Here is a 22,335-nt window from a genome sequence, read left to right on the forward strand (position 1 = left end):
GAGAGGAAGGGAAGGAGGGAGAGAGGAGAAATTCAGATACTTTCACATGTCTAAAGTGATAAAATCAAACCGTCAGGGGAAGCACAATCAGAGGACGGCCTGGAAAAAACCAGTGCTCCCTAACCCCACCAGCCTCTGTCCCCACCTGCCAGGTTCCAGATAGGGGCACAACAAACTACCTCCACAAAGTGGAGAAGGAAAATCCAGGCAGGAGCTTATGAATAAATAAGATTCCCTCCTACATTTCCATTTGTCCTTGGCCGATTCATTCTTGCAAAATCCTAGGCAATAACTAAAAAGACATTTGGCTAGTGACCAATTTTTAGGTGACTGATTTTAAATCTCTGATTAAAGACTATAAAGGGCTTTCATTTATGATAGGTAATGGATAGAGAAGATAATGTTGGTGATGATGAAAACTAGAATGCTCAAAATCTCAGCTGAAACGTTTGAGGTCTCTTCTTGTATACTATCTTCTGGTGGCAACAAGGCCCCATAGTCCCTGCCTCCCTCTCCCCACAGAGGTCCTCGCCGAGGGGGGCACACCCACTGGTGAGGAGTGGTTACTCACCATTCTCACTTGTGGGGTTCCTTTCCCTAATGCCTAACTTTGAAATGGGAAAGAAAGAAAAGAAAGGAAACCACATCCTTTGTACTCTCAGTATATAAATAAGAGCTAGTCAAGAACTGAAAACACATTTCACATTGATTGATGTGGGGACACCAGCCACAATGAGGAACTCCTCTACCTTTCTGGCAGCCACTCTCTCAATTGTCGTTTTTCTCCTAATTCCTGAAGGTAAGACTGATCCTTGTCATTTCTACTATAATAAATTAAGTAAAATGGAGTAGACTTTTTGGCAATATTAACTAAGTGTTCTAAGAGGAGATTTTTTTATGCAAGTCCTAACATTCTTCCTGGGATTCTACATATATCCTTTTTTTTTTTTTAATTTTTATTCATTCATTTACTTGGTTGCACTGGATCTTGGTTGCAACATGTGGGATCTTAGTTCCCAGACCAGGGATTGAACCCGTGCCCCTGCATTGGGAGCACAGAATCTTAACCACTGGGGCATCTGGGAAGTCCCTCTACATGTATCTTTATTTTAGAAGGAAAAATCCTTCTTTCTTCTTTATAATTCCTTTATAAAAGATAATGGAACTACCAGTGCTGCCAATGTGTGGCTTGAAAATTGCCCAAAAGGACTCTGTAAAAACAAGTAATCAAACAGACACAAAGCTCTTAAATTAGGAAAACAAATAGCATCTTTCAGGAAAGGAACAGTGGCACCTCAGCCTTTCCTGCTGCAGAAAATGCATAGACAGTTTTAAAGATAAAATCAGCTGTACTTCAATAATCCATCAGTCTTTAAAAAAAAACCTGACCTAGATGTACCCCCCACGTCAAAATGATTCAAATATTCATCATTATTTCTCTAGGCTAGTATGTCCTTGGGAATACATTAGGACACTGGGACCATCGACTCTTTGGCAGTGCTGCGGTGTTTTGTATCAAGTGTATTCTTTGATGCGCTAAGTAGTAACCAACTAGCCTGATTTTATGTGAGCTGCACAGTCATTAGTTTAAAATGCTGTAATAGTCATGGGATTATCTCTAGAAGGGTAATAGGGTACAATAGCCCCGAGTAGCTCTAGGTATTCCTTAAAATCTTTCTAGGCACCGATAACGACTCTGGGGCTAGGCTGAACTGTGCCAACAAGTGTAGAGCTTGGGTTTTCCCCACAGTCTGGCAGTTTTTGGAGGTGGAAACGGTGGACAAGGGCTGATGGAACCTATCTTACCAAAAATTCCTGAGGAAGATCTCTGCTTTATCTTGCAGCTAAAAATAAGGAGAAATTTTAGAAATAATAAGGTTGCAGGACATTAGAAACAGAAGAATGGACAGAATACTATTAATATAAGCATGGCTTCCCTTGTGGCTAGGACGCTAAAGAATCCACCTGCAGTGCAGGAGACCTGGGTTCGATCCCTGGGTTGGGAAGATCCCCTGAAGGAGGGCATGACAACCCACACCAATATTCTTACCTGAAGAATCCCCACGGACAGAGGAGCCTGGCAGGCTACAGACCATGGGGTCACAAAGAGTTGGACACGACTGAGCAACTAAGCAGCAGCAAAATATAAGCATGTCCCAGCGACTATGTTAGAGCATGTTATTGTTGTTGTTTGTTCCCCCAGTGGGGGAAGCCCATGTCCTATGAAACACTGAAACCAAGCAGATTTAAAAAAATCCAATCATATCTTTTCTTCAAAGGAAACAGCAAATGCAAATTACTCTGTTTCCTTCAGTCAGAGAGAGTAGTATCGGTTCCCAAATGGAACAGACACAGCAAAGCATGATTTGATCCTCTAGACAGGTTGTCTCAATCTTTCTACACATTAGAATCCTCTGGAGACTTTGAAACAATATTTACATCTCAGCCCTGGTCCTATCTGATTTTAATTTGATTCTAGGTAGGGACCAAGAATTGCTAGTTTTTAAAGCTTTTCACCTGTTCTAATTCCTCTTCCCGAATCCTAGTTTGTGGGAGATGGGGACTTTTTTCTGTGCTCACCAATCACAGGACTCTGCAAAATGAAGTATTGTACTGAGTTTAAAATTTCTACAGCTCAGACAGTCCAAAGATGCATCTTTGAAATCCATCTCTTCATGATATCGATCAGGAAAATTGAGATGTAGGTGAAGTTCTATTTGTTTCACTAAGTTCCTTATCCTTTTACTTCTAGAGGCTAGGATTTCCCCTTCCCAACTCCCTTCTGGAAATGAGAGCCCTCTGGACACCCATTTTCCCTGCCCCTCTCATCATTTACATCTCATTGTAAATCTGGCAATAAGTTGGCCATATTAATAGAGAAACAGGCACTGTACCCTACTGAGAGAACCATGAGTCCTAGTCAATGGTCAGTAACAATGCTTGAGAAGGATCCAAGAACATCTGGTGTAGGAAGGTGGCGCTGAGAGTATATCAAGAGGGCACAACAACCTTTCAACCAACTGGGATGGTTTGCCTTGTGCTTCCATCTCAGTTCAGTTCAGTCGCTCAGTTGTGTCTGACTCTGCGACCACATGAACTGCAGCATGCCAGGCCTCCCTGTCCATCACCAACTGCCAGAGTTCACCCAAACCCATGTCCATTAAGTTGGTGATGCCATCCAACCATCTCATCCTCTGTCGTCCCTTTCTCCTCCTGCCTTCAGTAATGTCTCTTCTTTTTAATATGCTGTCTAGGTTGGTCATAACTTTCCTTCCAAGGAGTAAGCGTCTTTTAATTTCGTGGCTGCAGTCACCATCTGCAGTGATTTTGGGCTTCCATTTCACTTTTCGCTAATATTAAATCTCTACTCTTGGTCTATAACCAAGGAAATTTGGCTAAGGCAGAATTCTCTCCTTATAGCATCTTCTCACTTCTCTTCATGGCTTAGATTAAACCATGTGGTTCAATCTGGAGATTGAAGAAGAGTTTCAGGTGCAAAAGATAGTCTCTCAGTTTATGAATGACAAGGGTATAAATTTCAATAAGGAAAAGACTCATGACCAAAAAACTCATGGGTAGGGTCACAGCTAAAAGGTGCTAATGTCAGTTTGTAAGCTGTGGTGTTTTGCAAGAGCTCGGGGTGAAAAGGCTGGTTTTCAAGCTTGTAAAAGCAACTCTGCTTCCCCCAGATTAATACCTAGCCAGAAAAGGGGAGGGATGGGCAGACACCAGCAGTTCCTGTAGCACCAGTTACAGGTATAAACTCATGCACAGTTGTCTGCCCTTTGCAAGTCCTGAGGCCTGAGGCTAGTGGTTGTGACAGATTTCCAGCCTGATAATCCCTGGACCTGCCAATGGCATGACTTCTGTGGGTGAAAGAGCGAGACCTCTCAGATTCCAACAGGAATGGGATTTACATTCAGGTATCTGATCCGGGCTCTGCCGGTGGCTCCACGGTAAAGAATCCGCCTGCAGTGCAGGAGCTGCAGGCAACACGGGTTCGATCCCTGGGTCAAGAAGATCCCCTGGAGGAAGGCATGGCAACCCACTCCAGTATGCTTGCCTGGAGAATCTCATGGACAAAAGAGCCTGGCAGGCTACAATCCATAGGGTTGCAAAGAGTTGAACACGGCTGAAGAGACTTAGCAAGCATGCCCACATCTGAAATTGACATGAAGGGGTGGAGTATGCTCTCATCCCTCCTCCTCTCTATGTGGGAAAAGCATGTCTAGCCTTAGAAACGTGATTATAAGTAGAGCTCTTTAGGGTGGTCACTGATATGACTTGTCTTTGTCTTTTGAATAGATCTCTGTGAAAAAATTATTGGAGGAAATCAAGTGACTCCTCATTCAAGACCCTACATGGTGCTACTTGATGGGGGAAACATCTGTGCCGGAGCTTTGATTGCCAAAGACTGGGTATTGACTGCAGCTCACTGTTCCCTGTAAGTTCTTGGGTTTAAAAAAAAAAAAAAACTTCTGTGGAGACAGTCTAACTTGGAGGAATATAAACAAAGAGAGTAAATATCATTAAAGCCACAGGATCTTCACAGCATTTACATCTTTGGCAGCTTGCTTTAAAACCCCAAAAGGGAGTTGAGGCCAGACTCAGCCCCAGAGAATCAGACCAAAGAGGAAGCAGCATCCAGAGCACTTTTGGAAGATCTCCTCTGGAGCCACCAGGCTCAAGGGCTACAAGTCTTGGCTTCTGGTCTTGACCTGATGATGGTGCAGAAGGGCGAAAATTTTCAGTGTGCCCTCAGGGACCTGAGCACCACTGTCAAGTAGAGAAAGCTTCTTTTGAAAACCTTCCTGTTTTCTTAAAACTTCTCATACCTTCAGCCATTTCATAACCATGGTCAACCACAGCCTTCAAACCTCTTTCAGGGCTGGTCTTTTCTTCCCTCCCTAATCAAGCCTCTAAACTTGGGCTGTCCATTATGATAGCCACTATTATGTTGGTTACATGAGTTATCTATAGTTATATACATTTGCATTCACTAAAATTAAATCAAATGACAAATTTAGATCCTCGGTCTCACTGGCCACATTTCAAGGCCTCGGTAGCCTACCTGGGGCTCCATATTGGACAGTGCAGACTTATAGAACATTTCATCATCAAAGTATACTCTACTGAAAGCACTGTTCTAAGGTCTAAGTGAGACTAATATCAGCTGTGTAATGGAAAAACAACAGTGTGAATATATTGTTGGTGTAGTTTATACTAAGTTATGAATGATAATGGCCTTCATTATTAATATATCAGAGAGTTTCTTGATTTTATTAACCAAAATGAATCTTCAGCATGGAGTAAGAAAAGGAAGATCCGAAGGGGCCCCCCTTTAGACCACCTTTCCCTCAAATATACATACTCAGTGCCATGCACATAGGGTCTTTCATTAAGCAATCTATTTTTGAAAGTTTGCCCACTTAAGATAAGTTTGTTGTCTTCTTACAAGGATTTCTTCAGTGCATTAGTTCTACAACTATTGAGTGTCTTTTGCTTTTGTTGTTGCTAGACCACTGAGACTTCTGTTTTCCAGTCATCTGCAACTGAATTCTCTATTACAATCAAAGGAAGGTTGAGGGGACAGCAGTATAACTCCAACAAAGATCCCAAGACTTGGCTTAGCTACCATGGAATTCTCTCTTTTTTTAATACTTATTACATATTTAATTTTTGGCTGTGCTGGGTCTCCGTTGCTGCGAGCAGGCTTTCTCTAGTTGCGGCAAGCGGGAGCTACTCTCCAGTTGCTGTGTGTGGGCTACTCCCTGCAATGGCATCTCTTGTTGTGGAGCACAGGCTCCAGGGCCCAAAGACTTCTGTAGTCATGGTGCACTGGCCCAGCTGCCCCGCAGCATGTGGAACCCTCCCAGACCAGGGATGCAATCCGCGTCCACTGCACTGGCAGGCAGACTCCAACCACGGAACCATCGAGGAAGTCCCCCATGGAAGTCTCTTATCATTTGATTTTCAATGAGCCAAGTTTAGCTTGTTATAAATAAGCTGCAGGTCAGCATGATGATAATGATAATGATAAATTCATAAACAATTCACTTTTATTCTTAAAAGTGTACATTTTTTTCTGAGTCACAAACAGGTATTTCCACAGCAAGCACATTTATAGATGGGACAATGAAACTGATCAGCCCATAATATGCTTAGCTCCTGCTTTAAAGAGTAAACCAAATTAACAGTATGGTGTATGTTTTCAGGAACCAGAAATCCCAGATCATTCTTGGGGCCCACTCAAGAAGCAAGGAAGAGCCTGAAAGACAGATCATGTCTGTTAAGAAAGAGTTTCCCTATCCGTACTATGACCTGGACACACATGAAGGCGATCTTAAACTTCTAAAGGTACAAACCTTTGATTATACTTTTCATTGATTCAAAAGTCATAGAAGCTCCTACAATCTGGCTTCTGACATGGAAATCTTTTTTAGTGGCCTGATAACTGTATAAGAGGGTCCCTGGCAGTTGGGCTAAAACTTAAGTTTAAAAAGTGACATTTTTATTATCTTGTTCTGCTAACTCTTTTTGCTTCCCTTCCAACAGCTGAACAAAAAAGCAACACTTAATAAAAACGTGGCTATCCTTCAGCTCCCAAAAAAGGGCAAAGATGTGAAACCAGGAACTGCATGTCGAGTTGCAGGATGGGGACAGTTTCAAAATAATTCCCCTGTGTCCGATATTTTGAGAGAAGTCAATGTCACCATCATAGACAGAAAAATCTGCAATGATAAATCACACTATAATCATCATCCTGTGATTGGACTGAATATGATTTGTGCTGGAAGCCTCCAAGGTGGAAAAGACTCCTGCCGTGTAAGTAAAATAAGATCCCAAACTTGAGCTGTTGGGTTAAGTCATGCAGATATAGAGAATGTGACGTCATGCTTTGCATTGGCTTCTACAGGGTCCTAGTGCTTTTTAAAAGAAGTCTGATAAAACTCCAGTCAAATAAATTAATGTTCTCAGCTCAGATGAGTTGTTCATCAAAAATAACAAGTTCACTGCTAGTGCCTGGGTTGAACTACTTGCATATTCTTGATTTTATATCAAAAACCACTAAGAAGCAATTTTTTTATCATTTTTCATATTAATGTATATAGATCTAAACTGAAAAAAAATATGTAACACTCAGGAGAGCTGAAGTCAGGGTACATCTAGGGCCTTCTGTACCTTTCCCCATCTTAGCACCCCCTAATAATTTCACTGCCATTTAGCCAGGTAAGTCTGAAATGCCTGCATTCCCAAGACTGACTGAAGATCTTGGAGTAAACTGCATAGCTTCCTAGAGCTGAGCTCGACCTTTGGAAACAACTTCCAAGCACTCCATACCAGAGAACATGCAAGCCTCCCTCTCAGTGTGCCCTGAGAAGGGCTGGGACAGGTCTCTGCTTAAAGATAGGAGTAGAAGAACATATGACTAAGGTTTAAGCCCTGAGCACTGGTTTGTCCCTTCTCACCTCACTGGGATGGAACTGCGCTCTCAGAACCTTTCGTTTGCAGAACTCCAGGTACAAGCCTCAATGACTCTTCATCCAGCAACACCAGTCATCCCTAAAGCCACAGCAGGGAAACAGCCAATCGGGTCTCTAGACTTTAAATATCTTTAAATATGCTGATCTAGAGTTCCTTGGGGCTTCCTTTGTGGCTCAGCTGGTGTAGAATCCGCCTGCAATGCAGGAGACCTGGGTTGGATCCCTGGGTTGGGAAGATCCCCTGAAGAAGGGAAAGGCTACCCACTCCAGTATTCTGACCTAGAGAATTCCATGGACTGTATAGTCCATGGAGTCACACAGAGTTCCTTGAGAGAATGCAAGGTCACATACCCGGTAGTGCAGTCACAAGAATAAAGCATGACTTATAGCTAACTGAAGCCTCCCTCCTAGTGGAACCAGGCAGCTCTGAAGTGTAATCCCTGACTTCCAGGAGCATCCATCTAGCATCAGATGCTCAAGAGACTTAGGAGGAAGAGTGAAAAATAATGCAAATTCCACAAGAATAGTACTTTTCGTCTATTTTGTTCACTGATCTAGTCCTAGTGTCTAGAAGACTGCATGGCATCTGGTAGGTACTCCATGAATATTGACTAAATGAACAATGTTTGCTAGAGAAGAATGGCATTTGTGGGAGTTTGAAGGAATGGACCTCCAAGGTCTAATTTTAATATTCACTGAGCCTATGATAAGGTGATAGACACAAGCTTTACCATGTTATTTTCTCTTCAATGGTTACTGTATTGATGAATTGATGAAGTTTGAGTCTTTCACATTCCATATGCTCTTAAGAAGTATAACTTCGTTCATTAAATGTTTGTTTCTCATTAAAAAAAAAGAGAGAGAGAGATTCAAGGGAGCAATTTCTGTTTGAGAAGGTGAAGAACAAGTTGCTTTGGTTTTGTTCCTTTGAGAAGACAACTCCCAGAAGAACTAGAAAACATAGCTTTTATTCTTTGCCTCAATGGCCCATCAGCATTTGACTGTTTTATGCCTTGAGTTACTCAGCATTTTGAGAAAATGACAAAAAAGAGAGTTTCTAAAGCAGAGAGTTTGTCTCAAAATCACTGGATTCCACAAATAATAATTCAAGTTTCATTTCAATTTTCACTGCTTTGTAAACAAATCAAGAAAAAAAGTTGACTATATCATTGAATATTCCTCAACATTTTGGTTTTTTAAGCACTGATCATCAAGTAAGTCAAGGTTGGTCTTAACTTCACGTTAAATGCTTCACATTGAATGGCATTTCTTCCATGCTGCTAGTGGTCACACTTGATGCTGACCTCCACCATTCCTCTTGTTTTCCCCAAGGGAGATTCTGGAAGCCCTCTGATATGTAAAGACACTTTCAGAGGCATCACTGCCTTTGGCATTCTGGGGAGATGTGGAGACCCTCGAGGGCCTGGCGTCTATACACTTCTCTCAAAGAAACACCTCAACTGGATAATTAAGACTATGAAGCAAGCAGTTTAAATACTTGTATTTCATTTGCTGTTACTTTTTAAAAAAATTGTCTTGAAGTATAGTTGATTTACAATGTTGTATTAGTTTCAGGTGTACAGCAAAGTGAATCAGAGTTACATATATATCCACTCTTTTTTTAGATTCTTTTCCTATATAAGCCATTGCAGACTATTAAATAGAGTTCCCTGTGCTATATAGCAGGTTCTTATTAGTTACCTATTTTAAATAAATTGATAGTAGTATGTATATGTCAGTCCCAATCTCTCAATATATCACTCCCCCCATCCCTGATAACCTTAAGTTTGTTTTCTACATCTGTGACTCTACTTTTGTTTCATCAGTAAGTTCATTTTACCCTTTTTTTTCGATTCCACATACATGTGATATCATATGATATTTGACCTTCTGTGTCTGACTTACTTCACTCAGTATGACAATCTCCATCCATATTGCTGCAAATGACATTACTTTGTTCTTTTTTATGGCTGAGTAATATTCCATTGTATATATGTACCACATCTTTATTATCCATTCCTCTGATGGACATTTAGGTTGCTTCCATGTCCTGGTTATTGTTAAGTGGTGCTGCAATGAACATTGGGATGCATATATCTTTTTGAATTATGGTTTTCTTCAGATATACACCCAGTGCTGTCGTTTCTTAATTTCATTATAAATAAAATCAACTTCTATCACTGTACTTGCCTCCTATAACATATAGCCGGCAGATATCCACCAGCAAAGTGGAACAGAGTAATATAGAGACCTTGGGATAATGCAAAGGACAGATCAAGGGACCATGGTCACCTGTGTCATCCATGTGACAAGTGACATGCAAATTTGACTTGAATTATTCACTTCACTGATTCAATGGGCTGGGCCCAGCAGGAGGAACACTAAGGTCAGTCTGTCTAGTAACAAGTACAGTCAAGGGCCCAGCAATTCTGCAAGAAACAGAAGCAGCCAGTCTGGAGCATTTGGATTAAAAGGAAATATTTGCCCTTCACAGGCCACTGTTCCACACCAACACCTGCTTCTCAGATTTATATACAAGAACCTGAGTCCATTGGGAGAAGCAGAAACAGGAAATGTCTTAGAGTATTTTTCAAAGCAGGCAAGAAATGGAAATTACAATTCTAGGGGATATTAACAAGGCACTTAGCTAGAGAAAGTCAGCCTCTTTTCTCAGTAGTTTGAATTTAAGCCTTGGGTTAGCTAGGTGATTTCTTGATTCTCCTCGTCCTTGAGCCTGGGTAGGTACAATCAACATGGTTATGGTGGCTGCCATCTCATACTAGGGAGTGAGTGCTGAATCATGGTCTGAAAGTTTCCTTTGGGAGAGAAACCAAGATGTTCATTCAGCATGCTGAACATAGTGGATAGTCATCAGCCCAGTAGCCGCATCAAGATTATATGAACAGATTCCTTTGATTTCTATCAGTTTGTTTTGGAATATAAATCTTATGTGTGTGTATGTGTATATATGTAAACATACACATATAAACACATGGTATGTCCAAACTGAGAACATACAGCAACACTATGAGACAGCTTCTTAAAACAAATGAGGGGACAGAGCTTATAGACTGACCAAAATACTGGCCCACTGGTTTTCAACCATGGCTGCCCATTAGACTTAACAGGCTCTTTAAAATGACCAATGTCTATGCCTCACTTTTAGAAATTTTTATTTAATTTGATGAGAACCAGGACAAAGTGTTCTTTTTATAAGTTTCCCCAATGATTTTAATATGCAGCTGGTGATAAGAACTCTTATATTAGAAATGAAATCTCATGCTGATATCTAAAAGAGATAAGAGAGTTACTAGGATGATATTTTAGATGCGTGTTACAAGCCGTGATTAGGATTTTAATAGCAATAAGAAGGCAGATGGAATATTCTCTACTGGCAACATTTATTACAGATTCTGAAGTTTGCTTAAAAATAGTTGCGTGAAACTCTTGTTCATTGCTGGTCGAAGTGTAAATTGGTAGAGTTTCTTAGGAAAAATGACAATGTCTATTAAAACTGAATAAACACATATGCTATGACTTAATAATTCTTACTCTTGGGTATAGACCAAACAGAAATGAGGGCTTTTCCCCACCAAATACGTGTTTGAGAATGTCCATAGCAACTTTATCCTTGAAAGTTAAAATTAAAAATAAATGTCCATCTATAATAGAAAAACAATTGTTGTATATACAATGGGATATTATACAGCAATTAAAAGACCAAACTATAGTTACATGCAGCAACAGTAACTACTCCCACAAATTTAATGTTGAGTAAAAGAAACCAGACTCCACATAAAAGAATATTTACTGTATTATTACATTTATCTGATGATTGGCAGAAAAAAAAACTAATTTATGGTAGCCAAGGTTGGAATAATGGAGGGGTGTTGACTAAGTGACACAAAGAATCTTCTGGGGTAAAAGAAATGCTCCCATGTTGATCTGGATGATTTACTCATAGATCTTGATCTTAATCTGTTCATAAATTAAATACATTGAGCTATACACTTAAGATTTATATGCTTTATGTGAATTATTACTCAATAAAAATTTTATACTACACAATTTTTGTAGCTAAAGCTTCTGTTTTGTGTATTGTCTGAGTTCATTTTTTTCTTTACTGAAACCACATTCCAGACTTCCATAAAACTAACAGCGGTAGAAGATATATTGCTGTTTTTCTTAAATGAGAACCTTGTTCACACACCAGTATTAATTGAGAGAAGTAATCTTTGGTCCTTTGGTCATGTCATAGTCTCATGAGATTTTTAAGAGAGATGTAACCATATCAGAATGGTGGGGGACACTGGAAATGGTCTCACCATTTTGCTCCTTTCCCTGCTAAACTTTTTCTAATAGTTTATACTTGGCTAAATAAGATCAAATGAAAGCCATTATCTTAAAAAAGAAGACTGTGCATTACAGGGATGTATCATATTTGCACTTTTTGGTGACCTAAAATTTTGTAAGGTAAGAATCACTAGCACTACCAAGTAGATTTTCTGAGTTTAAAAACAGGGTAAAGAACAGAATACATTGTCAGTTTGTCAGGAGAGTCCTACCACTCCTTGTATTTACTATTCCACTTTTCAATTATCAAGGTTTTTATTTGGTATTACTTTTTTGAAGAGAGATATTAAAGGAGTGTGTGTATATTGGTAAAAGCCATTTATGATAAAGTAAATAAATTAATCAACATATGTTAGTTGACACACGCAAAGCATTGCAGAGGACACTAAAAACATATAACATGTGCTCCCTCAACTCCTCAATATAATTCTGTGAAAGAAATAAGCATGCTAAAGCTTAAATAAACAAAGATTCCCGTACTAATAGAAGATTTTTTAAAACAACTAGAATAGTTATATTAACACAAAGTAGGTGACACAGGCTGATAGATACCAAGAGTTCAAAGCCAGGTTAACATTATTTCAAAAACACTTCCTGGAGAAGATAGGACTTAAGTGAAGGTACAGAGCAAAGGAACTGAGGAGCAGGAATTCCAGACTAGATGCGAGCTCCAACAAAGGCATAAGGCAGGAAATCATGACAGCCCAGCGATAACACAGGAGGTGAGTGAGGGTTAATGTTAAAAAGAACAGTGGCTTGATGGAGCTTGAAGAAACCTTAGCAGTCATCAAATCCAAAGCCCTATTTGCAAATGTTGTGGCATACCCAAGGTCACTCAGTAAGTTTATGGCAGAGCCTAGTTAAGTATAGGTCCCCTAACTTCAGATTCTGGGCTCAGGACTCCAAGGTTGAGGTCAAGGGGGATTAGACAATGGGGAGTCACTGAGAGTTTATGAGCAGGGTACTGGGAGGATCAGCACAGTACTTTTAGAAATTAAACCTATCAGTGATGTGGAAACCCACTAAGAATAAAGACAGGAAACCAGATAGAAGGCAATTGCCACAAATTGGTCATCAGGTGTGTAGGACGTTACTGCTGCTGCTGCTGCTGCTGCTGCTGCTGAGTCACTTCAGTTGCATCCGACTCTGTGCAACCCCACAGACGGCAGCCCACCAGGCTCCCCCATCCCTGGGATTCTCCAGGCAAGAACACTGGAGTGGGTTGCCATTTCCTTCTCCAATGCATGAAAGTGAAAAGTGAAAGTGAAGTCACTCAGTCGTGTCTGATTCCTAGCGACCTCATGGACTACAGCCCACCAGGCTCCTCCGTCCATGGGATTTTCCAGGCAAGAGGACTGGAGTGGGGTGCCATTGCCTTCTCCGAGGACGTTACTTGGGTGAAACAAAAGATAGAGAACAAGGAGTAAACTGAATAATCAGGAGGCTCCCTGAGTGATGGGATGACTAGGGTAAGATGAGATCATGAAGAGAGAAAAGGGAGTCCCAAGGAAGTCCTTGTCAGAGAGGAAATAATCCATATGCTTAATCCATATTAAAGTTACTCAGTCATGTCCGACTCTTTGTGACCCTATGGACTATAGCCCACCAGGTTCCTCTGTCCATGGAATTCTCCAGGCAAGAATACTGGAGTGAGTTGCCATTTCCTTCTCCAGGAGATCTTCCCACCTCAGGTATCGAACCCAGGTCTCCCACACTGCAGGCAGACTCTCTACCAACTGAGCCACCAGGGAAGCCTTATGCTTAACACAGAGGAGCACTTTAATCAGTATTTAAATGAGTAAGTTGTGCTTATTCAAGTGAATAAGTTGTGTTTTTAATGTATTGAGTTTGAGCTAAAGACAGAAAAGGATCTCAATGAAGAAATAACCAAGGGACTTCCCTGGTGGTCCAGTGGTTACGACTTCAAGTTCCCACTGCAAGGGCATGGGTTTGATCCCTGGTCAGGGAACTAAGACGCATGCATGCCATATCATGCAGCCAAAATAGAAAAAAAAAAAAAAAAATATATATATATATATATATGTATATAGATCCAGAGATCTAAGTATAAGGCTGGAGCTTGGGAGAAAAGTGAAGGGGGAAAGAAGAGTTTACAAATTGTTGCAGTAGATATTCTTGTGACTATAGCAGTGAAAATGCATCTCTAACACGGAGGAGACAGAAAGAAGAAGAAAAGGGGAGGAGGAAAGCAGAAAGATAAGCACAGAATGAGAGACAACGTCTGGAAGTTATGGTGGGATGAAACAGAGCAAGTAAAGTAACCTGAGAAAAAGGTCAGGGGAACAGGCATTCACCTCAGGAAAAGCACCATCTTGTTTGAGCCTCATGACAATGCCATGGAGAAGGCAAGGCCAATATCATTATTCTCATGTCAAAATGAGGAAGCTGAAGCCAGGAGGGGCTGAGTGACTAGCAGCAATTCCATATGCAGGCTGTGCCATCCGCTGCAGCAGAAAAGACTCGCATCTGGTCTGGACTCAAAGCCAGGTGTAGCACTCGGCCTCGGTGGTCTGTGGGAAGACAGACAGACAGCTCGTGTTCCACGTGTTAAGGGCTGTTGCCTAGGACTGGGAAGCAACCTAAGCTGGGGGCCATGAATCCCATCCCAGGATAAAGGGCTTCTCCAAACACCTGCCACATTCAGGGCTGGCGCTCCCACTGCACCTTTGCCAAGAAAACAGTCAGCGTGGGCTCTGGGGAACACCCTAAAGTGGCCAAGTTCTGCTTCACTGTTGTCCCTTCAGGGTGTTTCCCCTTGTATTAGATCCCTAGGGCTGCTGTAATAAATCACCACAAGCTGCATGGCTTAAGACAACGGAAATATATTCTCTCACAGGCCAGAAGTCCCAAATTAAGGGGTTGGCAGGGCCGGCTTCCTCTGGAGACTCCATTCCCTGACTCTTCTGGCTCTGGCAGCTGTTGACCATCCCAGAATGGTGGCCACATCACTCCAGTCTCTGCTTCCGTGGTCAAGTCGCCTCCACTTCTGTGTCTGTTCTCCGCTGTGTGCCTCTTATAAGACACTTGCTGTTACATTTAGGGCCCATCCGGATAATCCAGAATGATCTCATCTCAAAATCCTCAACTTTAATTACACCTGCAAAGACCCTTTCACAAAATAAAGTTCCATTCCCATGTTCCAGGGACTTGACTTGGATAGCTCTGAGGGGACCAGCTTTTAGTTCCCCACAACCTCATACCTTCTACCATTATTAGTTCTATCTTCTCTACTCCACCAATTCCCAGGAATTCCCTTGGCCATGTTCCTACCACACACCCCATCCCTCTTCTTATCCTCCCCTAAAAGTAATCCCTTTAGGATGTTGGTTTCAAGAAGCTAATCAAATAAACTCATGCAGCTTCATGGAAAAGGACACAAAAATCTGTCCCACAAAGCAAACATAAGTCTTTGTGTGAAATTCTGAGGATAATAACCCTCTTTCCAACTGACCATTTCTCAAAGAACATTCTGTGGGACAATAGTTTTATATGAGGTTGTTAGGTATTTAAAAATGAAAAGAGTCTTTAATAATCATGTTAATTTGAGAACTCCAAGTTAAGGAAATTAAACAGGATTCCTTATTTCAAAACTGCTATATGCATTATAGGGCTTCCCTAGTGGCTCAGTAGGTAAAGAATCTGTCTGTAATGCAGGAGACTCAGGTTTGATCCCTGGGTCGGGACGATCCCCTGAAGGAGGAAATGGGAATCCACTCCAGTATTCTTGCCTGGAGAATTTCATGGACAGAGGAGGCTGGTGAGTTACAGTCCATAGGGTTGCAAAGAGTTGGACACAACTGAGAGACTAACACTTTCATATGCATTATAAACATTTGGGAGAAGAGGCTATAATAGGCAGCATTTCTGAAACTTATTTGGTCCTTTTGACTTGAGCATCTTAAAGGACTAATGTTCCTCAGAAAATATTTTGCAAAACCTATTCTAATCCAACAATTCATGATCAAATCTTTACACCAAAATAGACAAAGCTGACTCCATGAAAGAAAGCTGGGACTAGGACAAAGTAGGAAAGAAGGAGGGGGATATGTTTCTGAATAGGTAGGTATTTGGGGGCACAAATAAAATCATATGAGATGGGTGGTCACCCTCTCATAGAGCAGTACAGCTTACAACTCAATTGAGAGCTGGAATTTCAGAAATAATCTTGTTCTCTGACACAAGATTCTCAAGAGCAAAGAGTGTAGCTACACTTTCCACTCCTAAAGGAGACATTGCTTAGATACTTAGGGCTTTTTCCACCTACACACAGAACTCCCAGTGCTCCCCTTCATGCAAACACAGACACACAACACACAGAGACACGTCCCCAAGGATACATGGGATTGGCCCTAGGCATGTTGGTGCATAAAAAATGTTTAAATTCATTGATATAACGCCATCCTTTTAATTTAGAGTTGAAGAAAAACTTTAAGAATATCAAACGCTTTGTTCAAGGTCACACAGCCGGTTAATGACAGAGCCAGAACTGGAATCCAGTTCAAAGCTTTAACTGTTTACCATGCTCCAAACCCAGCACAAAGAAGAGATTCTTTTTCTACTAAAGGCCAGTATCCATTATTATGCTGGGAAAGATTGAAGACAAAAGGAGAAGGGGTGGCAGAGGATGAGATGGTTAGATGTCATCACTGTCTCAATGGACATGAATCTGAGCAAACTCTGGGAGATAGTAAAAGACAGAGGAACCTGGCATGCTGCAGCCCATGGGGCTGCAAAGAGTCAGATAGGACTGAGTACGTGTGCGCGCGTGCGCACGCACACACACACACACAAGCCATATAAATGAAAAACAACTTAATTTAGTTAGGAAAATATAGATCATTATACCAATGCTTTAAAATTAAATCTAAAAAGAAAATTGTATTCAATAAATATCAGATCAGATCAGATCAGATCAGTCGCTCAGTCGTGTCCGACTCTTTGCGACCCCATGAATCGCAGCACGCCAGGCCTCCCTGTCCATCACCAACTCCCGGAGTTAGTGATAAATACTCATGCATTCTTTATTATGTGCATTAAGATGAAAAGGAAGGAGGGAGAGAAAGTGGAAAAAGGAATAACAGGGGGAAAGTCCCAAATCTTTTATAGAACAGACTTTGAACAATATCTTGACTTAAAAGATGGACAGCTACTTCCAGAACTTGTTAGGAAAATGGCCTTTGGATGGAAACAAAAGCATTATTGAAATACTTCTTTCACATTCACAACAATCTTAGTTTACTAGATAGAGGGAAATGCCACCTTATTTCAAAAATTTCCATCCCCACGTTCCAAGAGAACTGTTACTGAAAGCATGGAAAGGTTGGTTTTCTTTATGCAGCAACAGCCATAAATGAGCCCATGCATTGATGCATGTGTGATGAACTGATGGAACTTAGTCAAAGGCCAGATCTCACTTATAAGCCAGAAAGTCAGCTACCACTGTTTCAAAGCTTAGAAATTACAGCCTTGGTGGGGTGGAGGTGGGGAGGGGGGTGGAGGGGAGGGTTGGAGGGGAAATTATAAGGCATCTTTCTTCTATAGTCAGGTGGATGAGGACCTCTTTAACTAAAATTTTCCTCCAGAGAATTATGACTGTGGGTAACAGGATGAGAATTACTAAAAGCATGACCATAATTGAAAATAGCTTCTTTCCAGCTTTTTGACCACAATTCATTGTCAAAACTACATTTCATGTGGTGACCCTATACATAGACATGCAAATGTACTGATAACAATGACAAAAGTTTCATAAAATAAAACCCACTTTTCCATTTTTCCATTCTATACCATTCTATTTTTATTTTAATGCTGATCTTGACCCATGATGGAAACACTGACTCACAGTAAAAACACATAGAAGCTGAAGACCTCAGCAGCCACACCATGTGGCACTGCCCACTGAAGGGTGTTCATGAAGCAAGATCTTGAGATGTTCCCATACAAAGATTTCCCAAAGAACTTCAGTTCAGTTCAGTTTAGTCACTCAGTCTTGTCTGACTCTTTGAGACCCCATGAATTGCAGCACGCCAGGCCTCCCTGTCCATCACCAACTCCCAGAGTTTACCCAAACTCATGTGCATCAAGTTGGTGATGCCATTCAGCCATCTCATCCTCTGTCGTCCCCTTCTCCTCCTGCCACCAATCCCTCCCAGCATCAGGGTCTTTTCCAATGAGTCAACTCTTTGCATGAGGTGGCCAAAGTATTGGAGTTTCAGCCTCAGCATCAGTCTTTCCAATGAACACCCAGGACTGGTCTCCTTTAGGATGGACTGGTTGGATCTCCTTGCAGTCCAAGGGATTCTCAACAGTCTTCTCCAACACCACAGTTCAAAAGCATCAATTCTTCGGTGCTCAGCTTTCTTCACAGTCCAACTCTCACATCCATACATGACCACTGGAAAAACCATAGCCTTGACTAGACAGACCTTGGTTGGCAAAGTAATATCTCTGCTTTTTAATATGCTATCTGCTGCTGCTGCTGCTGCTAAGTCACTTCAGTCATGTCTGACTCTGTGTGACCCCATAGACGGCAGCCCACTAGGCTCCCTTGTCCCTGGGATTCCCCAGGCAAAAACACTGGAGTGGGTTGCCATTTCCTTCTCCAATGCATGAAAGTGAAAAGTGAAAGTAAAGTCACTCAGTCGTGTCCGACTCTTAGCGACCTCATGGACTGCAGCCTACCAGGCTCCTCTGTCCATGGGGTTTTCCAGGCAAGAGTACTGGAGTGGGGTGCCATTGCCTTCTCCAATATGCTATCTACATTGGTCATAACTTTCCTTTCAAGGAGTAAGCATCTTTTAATTTCATGGCTGCAATCACCATCTGCAGTGATTTTGGAGCCCAAAAAATAAAGTCTGACACTGTTTCCACTCTTTCCCCATCTGTTTCCCATGAAGTGATGGGACCAGATGCCATGACCTTAGTTTTCTGAATGTTGAGCTTTAAGCCAACTTTTTCACTCTCCTCTTTTACTTTCATCAAGAGGCTTTTGAGTTCCTCTTCACTTTCTGCCATAAGGGCGGTGTCATCTGCATATCTGAGGTTATTGATATTTCTCCCGGCAATCTTGATTCCAGCTTGTGCTTCCTCCAGCCCAGCGTTTCTCATGATGTACTCTGCATAGAAGTAAAATAAGCAGAGTGACAATATACAGCCTTGATGTACTCCTTTTCCTATTTGGAACCAGTCTGTTATTCCATGTCCAGTTCTAACTGTTGCTTCCTGACCTGCATATAGGTTTCTCAAGAGGCAGGTCAGGTGGTCTGGTATTCCCACTTCTTGAAGAATCTTCCACAGTTTATTGTGATCCACACAGTCAAAGGCTTTGGCATAGTCAATAAAGCAGAAATAGATGTTTTTCTGGAGCTCTCTTGCTTTTTCCATGATCCAGTGGATGTTGGCAATTTGATCTCTGGTTCCTCTGCCTTTTCTAAAACCAGCTTGAACATCTGGAAGTTCACGGTTCACATACTGCTGAAGCCTGGCTTGGAAACACCAAATGATTCCTCTTGGAGATTCCCAACACACATAATGTATCAAAGGCTTTGAGACATAATTAAGAAAGAAAAACTGTTCTTATTTAACTCAGAATTTCCAAATATATCTGACCATATGATGTGCATTTGTAAAACAATCTTCCTCCTAAATACTTTGGGGAAATATTGTACATAGAAGAAACTACTGAGTTAGAGACGAAAATCAGTGTCTAAAAGTTCAAAATTAACTGCATCTTCTCTAACCAAAAACATTTTGCAGGAAGGAGGAAGGGTTAAATATACTCTCTGCTGTCTAATATTAAAAAAATTCACAAATCATTAAAACTAAAAAGTATAACTTATTATGACCAGATAAATGAAAAAATAATAAAAGCACTAATACCTTTATTCTGAGCATCAGCAAATTCATGCAAAAGTTATCTATCAGTACTCCCACCTAAGTTTTAAGGCTTGATTTAATATGTTTCCTTAAACTAAAAAGGTCTGGTTACTTGTAATCACTATATGCCAAAGACCACCTCACGCTTCTCCTATACCCATTCTGGCACTGAAGTGGCTCTGTCAAGAGCTGTCTGTATTTTTATTCACTAAGTCACACAGTATAACAGCTGAAGGACAGAAAGTTATTTTGAGGCTAACCAGAGCTCCAGCCAGGCTGAGCAGCAGAAGCAGGAAGACTCTCTGTTGAGGTGTTTTGTCATTGCCAAATAACATTCTCAGAATCTCCAGAGAGTCATGGCATCATCACCACCTAATATCGTATATATTTGACTTTTGTCTATCTTCTCCCACAGAAGTATAGGCTCCATGAGGGCAAGGATATTGTCTGTCTGGTTCACCTGTGTATGCCCAGCACCATCAAAATTGCCTGGTACATAATAGATGCTTAATATTAATAAATAAATGTTGAATAAATACATTTCAGGGATGATCAGAAAATGAGTGGCAAGAGGAAGAAGACAGAATATATAATCAGAGGTCTACAAGAGACTGGATGTCAGTGCCCTGTTCCTTCAATAACCAACACTTCTATTTTCCTCAGCCCCCCTTAATATTTCAGATTGCACACAAAGATAGTTTAAGACTCTTGAGAACAAGGCCCGAGTCTTGTTCTCCATCATGGGGTCTTGCTCTCAAGAAGTAGCCAGTAAGTGTTTACAGAACCACACCAGGAAACAACATCAGTCTGTCTTGAAAGGGCAGAGGCTCCCCCAGAATCTCATGCTCTGGAATGGTCTCCCCGCATGAATAATGTCTCACCCTTTGCATATTTTCTTATCTTCCACACATTTTAGCACTGCTGGTTCTTCTTCCAAATAGGGTAAAATGAGTTACAATGCTAACTCCAGAATTCAGAAACACAGTTTGAAAACTTCCCACAATTATCACTTCATTATCCCTACACGTATGCAAAAAAAAAAATGACCATTGTAAGTGATGAACAATCTTAGTCAAATTCAGAAACACTCATCTATCCCTGAGATGTGGTAAGTAGGGTTTTCCCCCCTAATAAATATATACTTCAAAGAACCAGAAGAAGAAAATCTTCCATTCATGGCTTTTTCCGCCAATAACAGCTCACCTTGCAATAGGTACATGTCATTTTACCTACCTATATACTTACCAAAAAATCCACGTGACCTGGCCAGACCAGGACAGGTCCACATAGTCACATCATTCTTGGGAGAACCTTGGCCAGTTGCAATCTCCTTTGTCTTAGGTAGCCAGGTTAGGGAACAAATCTGTAATAATGATCCCCAAAATAAAGAATTATGGCAATTTCTGATTCATTGTATGCATTTTAAACTAAGTTTAGGCAGTATGTTCTGTCCACATCTACTTCCAGTCTACATATAGGGTTAGGCTATTAGAGGAATTACGTTAGTTCCAGGTAAGTTTATCCCAAAGCAACAAAAAACTAAATGTACAAAGAGACTTAGGCATGATGAACCTATGAATTGAAGTGGACTATGATTATTTTATTTTCTTGAGCTCCAAAGTTACTGCAGCCAGTGACTGAAGCCATTAAATGAAAAGACACTTTCTCCTTGGAAGTAAAGCTATGACAAAACAAGACAGTGTGTTAAAAAGCAGAGACATCACTTTGCCGACAAAGGTCCATATAGTCAAACCTATGGTTTATCCAGTAGTCATGTGTGGATGTGACAGTTGACCATAAAGAAGGCTGAACATCGAAGAATTGATGTTTTCGAATTGTGGTGCTGGAGAAGACTTTTAAGAGACCCTTGGACTGCAAGGAGATTAAACCAGTCAATCCTAAAGGAAATCAACCCTGAATATTCATTAGAAGGACTGATGCTGAAGCTGAAGCTCCAATACTTTGGCCACCTGATACAAAGAACTGACTCATTAGAAAAGACCCTGATGCTGGGAAAGACTGAGGCAGGAGGAGAAGGGGATGACAGAGGATGAGATGGTTGGATGGCATGATCAACTCAAAGGACATGAGTTTGAGGAAACTCAGGGAGTTAGTGATGGACAGGGAAGTCTGGTGTGCTGTGGTCCATGGAGTTGCAGAGTCGGATACAACTTAGCGACTGAACAACAACAGCATGATCACTGTCCAGCCAGACTGTTCCCAATTTTCACAGTTAAAGCAGAGCTGAGAAAGAAAATGGAAAAAAAAAAAAAAAAAAGATACACAAGTTAAATTAACTTGCAACTCACAGGTGAAAAGGGTTTTACAAAAGGAAACTCTTAGGAGCTGAAACTCCTATAGACTCAGCAGCTAAAGAGAGGTGTGTCTGGGTCCTATGCTCTATTGTATATTAGTTTCACAAGATTCTAGAAGATCAGAATGAAGGTGAACTCCAGGAAAGACATTTACCTGTGAGTCTGTGCTTGGGGTTTGGATGCTCTGCCCAGTACTTATGTCCAGGATGTGTAAGCGTCCATCCTTCATTCCTCCTCCAACAGCGAGGACTTCAGTCTGCCAGGGACACCAATCAATGGCCTTTAAA

General features: G+C 41.1%; 2 protein-coding genes across 3 annotated transcripts in view; one reads left to right on the forward strand and one right to left on the reverse strand.

Moving 5' to 3' along the window:
* The first annotated feature begins 685 nt into the window (after positions 1-685).
* On the forward strand, positions 686-11,630 carry LOC102277241 (granzyme A). The gene is made up of 5 exons (XM_005887373.2): positions 686-799; positions 4,306-4,444; positions 6,216-6,357; positions 6,556-6,825; positions 8,817-11,630. Exons 1-5 carry the CDS (start codon positions 733-735, stop codon positions 8,976-8,978), a joined length of 780 nt encoding a protein of 259 aa, XP_005887435.1. The 5' UTR covers positions 686-732; the 3' UTR covers positions 8,979-11,630.
* The window catches only part of CDC20B (cell division cycle 20B), a 71,338-nt gene continuing 60,154 nt past the window's right edge, over positions 11,152-22,335 (reverse strand). The window contains exons 10-12 of one of the 2 annotated variants that reach the window (XM_005887375.2): positions 22,203-22,328; positions 20,979-21,096; positions 11,152-14,368 (exon numbers count right to left, since the gene is read on the reverse strand). In XM_005887375.2, coding sequence (XP_005887437.1) covers positions 14,268-14,368; positions 20,979-21,096; positions 22,203-22,328 — 345 coding nt within the window. In that variant the 3' untranslated portion in view covers positions 11,152-14,267. Of the gene's footprint in view, positions 14,369-17,637; positions 19,401-20,978; positions 21,097-22,202; positions 22,329-22,335 lie in introns of those variants that run through there. The other variant, XM_070357492.1, reaches the window with a different exon arrangement.

Source organism: Bos mutus, chromosome 20, assembly GCF_027580195.1.
Source record: "Bos mutus isolate GX-2022 chromosome 20, NWIPB_WYAK_1.1, whole genome shotgun sequence".
NCBI classification, from domain to species: Eukaryota; Metazoa; Chordata; class Mammalia; order Artiodactyla; family Bovidae; genus Bos; species Bos mutus.

What these genes read in the sequence shown, in the direction of transcription:
- LOC102277241 (XM_005887373.2), top strand. Translation starts at nt 733, where the DNA reads ATGAGGAACTCCTCTACCTTTCTGGCAGCCACTCTCTCAATTGTCGTT. An exon ending in GCGATCTTAAACTTCTAAAG is followed by an intron (nt 6,358 to 6,555) that starts GTACAAACCTTT and finishes CCCTTCCAACAG; the next exon opens with CTGAACAAAAAAGCAACACT. An exon ending in GTGGAAAAGACTCCTGCCGT is followed by an intron (nt 6,826 to 8,816) that starts GTAAGTAAAATA and finishes GTTTTCCCCAAG; the next exon opens with GGAGATTCTGGAAGCCCTCT.